General features: G+C 43.5%; 1 protein-coding gene across 1 annotated transcript; it reads left to right on the forward strand.

Moving 5' to 3' along the window:
• The first annotated feature begins 5,623 nt into the window (after window positions 1-5,623).
• LOC119279870 lies at window positions 5,624-7,582 on the forward strand. The gene is made up of 4 exons (XM_037560953.1): window positions 5,624-5,627; window positions 6,328-6,672; window positions 7,118-7,321; window positions 7,431-7,582. The coding sequence occupies exons 1-4, from the start codon at window positions 5,624-5,626 to the stop codon at window positions 7,580-7,582; spliced, it is 705 nt and encodes a 234-aa protein (XP_037416850.1).
• Window positions 7,583-9,057: the final 1,475 nt, after the last annotated feature.

Below are 9,057 nucleotides of genomic sequence, written 5' to 3' on the forward strand. Positions count from 1 at the left end.
ATTAAATGAACTTTATATGTAACTTGACTAGAATTTCATGTAGATCATCTTGGTGCCTTTTAACTTTCTGTTTAACAACTTCAAATTAATGTTTTTTCAGATCTGAATCAATTTCGAAATTTGCATATGGGGAGTTACCGGATTTGTTATGTGTTGTTTCCGACCTCATTTAAACTTGTTTTGATGTGTTGTTCTTGTATGCATCATATCTTGCCATGAGTAGCATCATATATACTTTGCCATGCTTCATGCTTCGTTGAGCATCATGTCATGTTCATGTGTTGTGTGTTTACCATGTTGTTTGCTTCTTTCTGGTTGTGCTTCTTCTCGATAGTTCCTGTTTCGTTGTGATCGTGAGGACTCGTTCGACTACGCTTGGTTCATCTTCACCCGTTCATATTCTTCATGGACTTATTCTTCTTCCGAATTTCAGGCAAGATGACCGTTGCCATGAATCTCACTACTATCATTGCTATGGTAGTTGCTTCGTTCTATCGCTATGCTGCGCTACCTAACACTTGTTTATCAAGCCTCCCAAATTGCCATGCCAGCCTCTAACATTTTCACCCTTCCTAGCAAACCGTTGTTTGGCTATGTTACCACTTTTGCTTAGCCCCTCTTATAGTGTTGTTAGTTGCAGGTGAAGTTGAAGATTGCTCCATGTTGGAACACGATTATTTTGGGATATCACAATATCTCTTATTTAATTAATACATCTATATATTAGGTAAAGGGTGGAAGCCTCGGCCTTATGCCTGGTGTTTTTTTCTATTCTTGTCGCCTTAGTTTCCGTCATACCGGTGTTATGTTCCTTGATTTTGCGTTCCTCACGCGGCTGGGTTTATGGAAACCCCTTGGCAGTTCGCTTTGAATAAAACTTCTCCAGCAAGGCCCAACCTTGGTTTTACACTTTCCTAACAATCTACTAACTTTCCCTTGGGAGTTATAAACCCGAGGGTCATCTTTATTTAACCCCCCCTGGGCCAGTGCTTCTCCAAGTGTTGGACCGAACCGGGCGATGTCTGACGCCCCCTGGGAAACCAGGGTCTATGCCAACCCGACGTCTGGCCAATTAGGTATGCCCTGAGAACGAGATACGTGCGACTTCTATCGGGATTTGTCAGAATATCGGGCGGTCTTGCTGGTCTTGATTTACCATTGCCGAAATGTCTTGTAACCAGGATTCCGAGGTTGATCGGGTCTTCACGGGAGAAGGAATATCCTTCGTTGGTCGTGAGAGCTTATAATGGGCTAAGTTGGGACACCCCTACAGGGTATAAACTTTCAAGAGTCGTGTCCGCGGTTATGTGGCAGATGGGAATTTGTTAATATTCGGTAGTAGAGAACTTGACACTTGACTTAACTAAAACGGATCAACCGCGTGTGTAGCTGTGATGGTCTTTTTTCGGCGGAGTCCGGAAAGTGAACACGGTTTGGGTTATGTTTGAACATAAGTAGTTTCAGGATCATTTCTTGATCATTACTACTTTGCGACCGTGTGTGTAGCTTCTCATCTTATTCTTGTATTCGTAAGTTAGCCTCCATATCATGCTTAGTTGCTGCGGCAACCTCATCACCATCCATTCCTTACCCTTTAAGCTTTGCTAGTCTTGATACACATGGTAATGGGATTGTTGAGTCCTCATGGCTCACAGATTACTACAACAACAGTTGCAGGTAGAGGTAATGCGATGATCATGATGCGAGAGCGATGTTTACTTGTTTTGGAGTTCTTATTCTGCTTCTTCTTCGTTCAGGTGTTAGGTTCCTGGTCGGCAGCCTGGGCTAGAAGGGTGAATGTCGTTTTAGTTTCTGTTTGTGTTTCATCCGTAGTCGGATGTTGCCCTTATGTATGATGTTGTTGTGTTCGTGTGAAATTGTATGCCTCTTGTATGTATCCCCAACTATTATGTAATGGTACATTGTAATGATATCCACCTTGCAAAAGCGTCTCCAATATGCGCTTCTATCCTTTGTGGGACCTTCGAGTTTCTTTGGTATAGGGTCGCATATTGGGCGTGACAATCGCGGTCGCCTCCCATGGGAAGAACACGCGTGGAGGTGGTGCCTCGTCAACCATGCACGAAATCAGGCCACCTCCTCTGTTGTACCGCCAACGATCGCCGGGGCGGCGTCGCCAATGCAGCGCCCCCTTTCTCCAACCAAAGACGAATATGCGACGTGAGTGGAGGAGGGATGACTGGCGGATGAGGTGATGCCTGAGGGCTTTTTTGCATATTTCCACTGACGCGCCTTGGTGGTTCGCCACCTATCCCCAATGAGTGGTCAACACATGGTCAAACTGCGTGTACGCACCGCATACGCACTACAGTGACCGAATTTTCACGTCCCGTTGTATTCAGTGACAAGTTGGGTGATCGTATCGTGCTTTCGACGCAATTATAGTGATCGTGGGTGTATTTATCTCTTTTGGGTATTTGGAAGTACATGGACTAAAGTGGGTTCCAGCGCAAGTTTAGTTACCTCTATAGATTTTTCTCTTTTTTTATTAGTCTGAACTTTGTGTTAACCAGCAAACATGCACGTGCTCTATAACGGGAGGAAAAAAACCACACGTCCCTAACTCAATATTTATGGCTCAAGATAGCCGACGCATGTCACTGCTTTGCTACATGGCATATTACATGTTTTTAGTAGCTCTAGTTGAACTTACATTTCCATAATATAAAGTTAGATTTGTTTTAAGTTAAAATTTAGAATGTTGATTAAGTGAACATTGAAATAATTGTTCATTTCATTATTAAATGGGCCACCACTTGGCTATCGGCGTTGGTTGTAATGTCATCACAACATGAACAGTGACTTGGAGGTGTTTGGGGTCGTGGTGGTGCAGGGAATTGGGCCTGCGAAGTGAAGGCAGTTGTGGGAGGCGAGTTCGTGGAAGGAGGCAGGATCCCACCAATCGCGGTGACGCGACCAGGCTTTGTCTAGGTCCACTCATCGATGCCCCCTCAATGACTATATTTTCTCCCCGCGAGCTATAGTTTACTCGACGCTAGACGGGTTGCCTATGTCTGCGCATGGCCCAAGTAACCAGAAAAGTTCGTTTTTCCACTAGAGAACTAAACCTTATGACATCCATCCATTTGCGAGTAAGCCCCCAAGGAATTGGGTAGTAACCAACGGATAGAAACCATTGGAAAACATGATCTGATGGCCCGGAATGGTAAAGGCGTGAGAAGGCTTAAAAAATGGCCCAGTTTTACTGTCCTAAGTTGGCCTTGGCTGATTAAAGAGACTGGTAGATAGATCATTGCAGTTAAATTTCCCGCACATATCCTAGTGGAGGAACTTCAAGGCTAACCTAGGTTTGATATGGTCAAAGAGGGGGTTGTTGTTAATGTAACTGAGTGGAATGGGAGATTGGAAGCTTTCTAATAAGTTGCATGAGTAAAATTGCACCCCCGATAGTGCGAATGGAATATCTTAGATCAGACCGCATCCTGTTTTGGCATGCTTTTGTATGTGGACTGGCATGGTATGTTTCAAACTTTCTATGAGATTGTGAGAGTTAAAGTGTTATGCAGAGATGCTTCCAAGATACCACATGAAAGAATGTTTGGCATGGACGAATGAAAACATGAGAGATCAATACTTCTGCCAATCAATCTAGAAAGAGTGTTGGTGGAGGTAGATCAGTGGATGGATGCCTTAAAGGAGGTTGAAATCCAAAAAAAGGATGATGATAAGGATGGACATGAATGGGTTGTACAACTACTAGTTTTAACAACTATAAGTTGTTGGAGTTGTATATTTTGCAAGGAAGTTTGTATAGCAAAGTGGTACAAGTCCGGACTAGTGCCGCAAGAGGAGAGCATGAAAGAAAATTTTACACACTTTGTAACCCCTCTCAGATTATGTGTTGATGAGGAGTGCATGCAAACAAAACATGAAATCAGTCTGGCAGAAGATGAACAACATATGATGGTTGGAATGGAAATCAAGAAAAAAGTGTTAATGAAGAACAAGTGAAAGAAAATGTGGAAAGTGAGACTATGATGGACATGACGACTTCATATTTCCTTGCATTTGTGTCACATAATATGATCATGTTTTCTGATGAGAGCCCACCGCTGTACATTTCCTAGCTAAATTGTGAGCCTATGTGTTTGAATAACGTTTCTCATGGATGATGACCATCTTGTGGCAATGGGTCCCTGTTGAGGGTCAAATATTGTAGATGTCGACTGCGTGCCTATGTGTTATAAAAAGAGTATTGGATAATGACCATCTTGTGTTGGAGTGATCACTTTGATTTGTTATTATCTTGCAAGCATCGATAGTTAAAGGCATCTTATATTTGGTGTTTCATACAAACTTGACTCTGTGAGACCCAATAGTGTTGTATCGAGGCCCATTTGTGGATCCTATTCTGCACGTAACACGATGGATAGCGAGCAACACACCCCATGTCACCAGTTGGCTCGGCCCAGTGCCAGGCGGGGCGAGGCGCATTTTTTTGTTTCACTTTTTCCTTTATTTTCGGAGTGAAGTGCACTGTAGGTCCTTGAACTATTCCAGGGATGTCACGTAGGTCCTCGAACTATGAAAATCGTCATCTAGGTCCTCAAAGTGCAGTAAGTGTGTCATTTAGGTCCAAAATCTCCCTGACAGGCTCTAACTGGCCAGCTGGCACGTAAACAGTAACCGTAACAGTGCGCGGCAAACAGTCCTGAATTCCTGTGCGTGATGAACAGTACATGACAAAGAATAAATATAAAAAATATCAAAAAACTGAGATCCTCTGTCATCGAAGAGATCCTGGCGCGTGAACAGTAAAAATGGTCATTAATTCAAAAAAAAGTTTGCGAACGATGAATTTGGAAAAATATTTGTGACTTTAATAAAATGTTCGTGAACGATGAATTTGGAAAAAATATTCGCGACTTTAAAAAAATATTCGCGAGTTTAAAAAAAGTTAGCGAACGATAAATTTGGAAAAAATATTCACGACTTTAAAAAAATGTCCGCCAATGATGAATTTGGGAAAAATATTCGCGAGTTTAAAAAAAGTTCACGAACGATGAATTTGGAAAAAAATATTCATGACTTTAAAAAAATGTTCGCGAACGATGAATTTGGAAAAAATATTCATGACTTTAATAAAATGTTCGCGAATGATGAATTTGGAAAAAATATTTGCGACTTTAATAAAATTTCACTAACATTTTTTAAAGTCATGAATTTTTGTGGTTCGCAAACATTTTTTTCCATAACCACGAACAATATTTGTGGTTCGCGAACATATTTTCAAATTTATTGTTTGTGAACTTTTAAAAAGTCGAGAATATTTTTCCCATATTCGCGAACATTTTTTGAATTAATGAACATTTTTACTTTTCACGCACCAGGGGTATCTTCGATGCCAAAGATTTTCAGATTTTTTGTTCATATTTTTTTTATTTTTTGCACTGTTCACCATGCCAGGTGGCCATTTAGAGGAGGTTAGTGAGATTTTGGACCTGGATGACACTCTTATTGTACTTCGAGGACCTAAATGACGATTTTCATAGTTCGATGACCTATGTGACACCCCTAAAATAGTTTAAGGACCTACAGTGCACTTCACTCTTATTTCCGCATAGTTTGGCTGGGGCCGCACATGGGTTAGCATCAAGGTTTAGATTTTGTTCTTTCTGGTTTTGTTCAGTTTTTTCTTTTTCACAAGTTTTTCCTTTATATTTTTATTTTATAATAGTGGATATTTTTTCTTGACATGTTTTACGTTTTTCACCATATTTTTATAATTTCATGATTTTAAAAATCCATGAACGTTCAGGGGAATTTTATTAACTTTTATGAATACTCAAAATTTATGAACATTTTATAAGTGTGCATATTGGTAAATTTATGAACATTTTTCAAAAATTACAAAGATTTTTTATATTTCCATAATTTAGGAATTGATAAAAAAACTAATTTCTGAATTAACTTAAATTTATAAATATTATTAGCAAAATTCATAATTTTTAGTTTCTATTACATTTTAAAAAATTCCTAACATTCATTGAATATTTTATAAAATCAAAATATTTTCCACAAATAATTAAAATTGCTTCAAAACCGAGCATGGTTCCGCCTGGACGCTTCCTAGAAAAAAAAAACCGGCCGAAACCAGTTGGCGGGCCAGTTGAAAGGAGCCCGGTAACAGTCGCTACAGCGCCGAGAGTAACGTACTTGTCACTACTACAGAATCTCCTCCGATTCCGAGTCCACAACGCGCCAGCAGCAGCGGCGGCGGCGAGAAAGCAACCAGAGCGTTCGCCATTGTTCCGCTCCCTCTCTCTCCCTCTCCTATCGAACCAGCGATAGTGCGAGGCAGCAGCGCCGCCGATGGCTTCGCCGTCGCTCCTGACCGTGCACCTGCGCGGCTGCGCGGGTCTGCTTCGCCGCCCGACGCCGCCTCGTCGGTTGCGATCGAGGTGGAGGGAGGCGACGGGGTGGACCTCGCCCAGGTGGGCCTCGCGCTGGGGCTGGACCCGGACACTGTCGGCCTCAACGGCTACTTCCTAAGCTGCGGCTCCGGCTACGTTTCCTTGGCGGTCAGCTGGGGCGAGCTCCTCGCCTTCTTCGCCACGGGCGGGCAGCCCACGGGTGCCGACCCCGACGCGCCCGTCGCCGTTGACGGAGGGCCCGTACCTTCTCCGCCAGGTGCGCCTCCCTTTCCGGTCACTAGATGTCAGTAGCAATGTTGACTGCTGTTCTCTGATTCTCTGAATTTTTTGCTCCTTTAAACTAGTAGCACAAATAAGTGTTCAGGGTCCAATTGTTCAGTTTCATATGTTAGGACAAAGTATATGTAGTAGTACTAACATATTTGAGCAAGTTGGATACTGGGCGTCGGGATATATATTGAACTGTCCTGGTAGCGATCGTCTCAACTGTGCTGGCCTGTTCATAGATTTGCAGCATTTTCATGTAGTTTCTGCGAAGCAATTATCTCACATCAAGTGTTATTTCCTGATCATACGGTTCAGTATGTTATCTGTTTAGTGCTGCAAGAATGCTTTTATGTCTACTGCACTTGAAGAAGTTAAACAAAATGTGATACTTCGACGAAATTTTGATCTGAATCTGCAAATAATATCTCTGTTAGAGCCCAGAGTTGTTCTGTCCTCAAAGCGAAAGCCTGAGTTGGAGACCGAAAATTGTTCCAAGAAAAGCAAGCTCCAACACAGCAGCTCAACTCAGTCACAAGCAGACGAAGAACTACTTCCTGATGATATCACCCTTGGTTTGAAGAGAAGACTCACATTGGACGAGGCTAGTCCATCTAAGAAGATTAAACATGTAGACTCCGGTGAGTGACAACTGATCCATCTGAAAAAATCTCTCAAGAGTCTTCACCAGTTAGGCAGTTACTGTATTTGTATCACCAATAATCTAGCAAATATTCTGAAATCTGAAAGGTTCTTGTTTGGTTTATTGCATTGGTTGGTTAATCAATGGAGTAGAAGCACAGCAGCCAGTTACATACTCTTGCAGCTTCGCCAGCAGTCACGACAAGCGGCCAACGGATGAGGAGATGGTCATCTCAATGTCGCGCAAGGGAGTCTGGTGATGCCAGTCTATTCTTGCAAATTGATATTTTAGTGTTACTCGAAAGAACTCGTGGACGTATATGGTGATGAAGTAACATGTCAAAGAGGCGCAGTGACGTTAGTGACTGAGATTTGATTATCGCCTTGTCGCAAGTCATTGTTACTCGAAACAACTCCCGAGTTATGATGATAAACTGGCATCGCTAAGAGGCCTAGTGAGATTGAGTGATTCCCCATTACCATCATGTAGTTAGTTTGGTCCGGAGTCATAGCTTCTGGTTTGCAGACACATTGCTAATTACAATAGTTTCAGGTTTGGATACAGTGCTAGTTAGAACAGTTGTACAATGGAGTATTTCTTGTGTACATCGTAGTATTCGATATAATGCCAGAAAACTTGCCGATGTCTTTGTGTGAACATAATAATGGCTGGCCTAACATGGGTACATTTTGCCTGCAAAACGCTAGCGCTACTAGCACCGTCAAATCTGTAATCAGTGCATTTTTTGCAAGACACTAACATCTACAGTATTATTTTTAGTTTTCTATATCTATACTACTATTAAACAATCAAACTAATTCTTTCTCAAAGCCACACGGCACATGTACACAGTTTAATTAGCATTCTACGATTAAACCCACTAAACTTAATCTAACAGCTAGCCTTAGCCTAAACTGTTCTCTGGTGTGCATTTAGTAATTTACGTTGGTTGAACGTTCTTCACCGCGAAGGAATATGCGAAGCTCTGCCCCGCAACTACGCGACGCCGGCAGTACCTGTACCTCCATCTCCTCCTATAATCTTCCCTATCCCTACCCAGCAAACGACCAGAGGAGGTGGAGCTGACATCTCCATCCTTCACGTACACCGACGATGAGGTGAGACAGCGCCCTCTCGCCGTGCACACCCTTGATCTGGACGGAACCGCCGAGCCCGTGGCGCTCCTCCCCCAGCTCACCTGATCCAGCCAAGATCTGTCCCGTCCTCCCACATTTGGCCACCATGGTCGTCCTCCTGGGTGCTTTGCCCATCAGCCCCATGTGCATTAGCAGGTTTGAGCCGGCATTTGGATCGAGCAAGTTGTTGTTTATCCCCGTTGTTTAGCAGGTATAGCCCCTTTTTGGTTTATCCCCGTTGTATAAGGGGTCTCTTGCACTTTACCACACACTTATATATGTATTGGCCTTTGGCCTTTCTGAGAATAGAGTTGTTGTTTATCCAACATGGTATCAGATGTTAGGTTCCCTTCTCCCCCGCACGCTGCAACTCCGTGCTAGCTCCTCCCCCGATCCATCCACTGCCCGGTCCGGCTCCCCTCGTCGTGGATCCAGCAAACCCGGCTCTCCTCGCGGATCTCCTCGCCGCGGACTCGGCCGCCCGCTTCGAGCTCCTGCGCGCAGCCGCCCGTAGGCGTCGTCCCACGCCGTCCCCGCCCGCTGGCTACTCTGCCCGCGGCCGTTGCTGCTGGCCCCGTGCCACGTCCGGCCGTCGCCG

This window comes from Triticum dicoccoides, chromosome 3B (genome assembly GCF_002162155.2).
Source record: "Triticum dicoccoides isolate Atlit2015 ecotype Zavitan chromosome 3B, WEW_v2.0, whole genome shotgun sequence".
Taxonomy (NCBI): domain Eukaryota; kingdom Viridiplantae; phylum Streptophyta; class Magnoliopsida; order Poales; family Poaceae; genus Triticum; species Triticum dicoccoides.

Bases quoted from the DNA above. Each gene is read 5' to 3' on its own strand.
- LOC119279870 (XM_037560953.1), top strand. The intron at 6,673-7,117 runs GTGCGCCTCCCT...TATCTCTGTTAG, and splicing joins GCCCGTACCTTCTCCGCCAG to AGCCCAGAGTTGTTCTGTCC. The intron at 7,322-7,430 runs GTGAGTGACAAC...GAAATCTGAAAG, and splicing joins GATTAAACATGTAGACTCCG to GTTCTTGTTTGGTTTATTGC.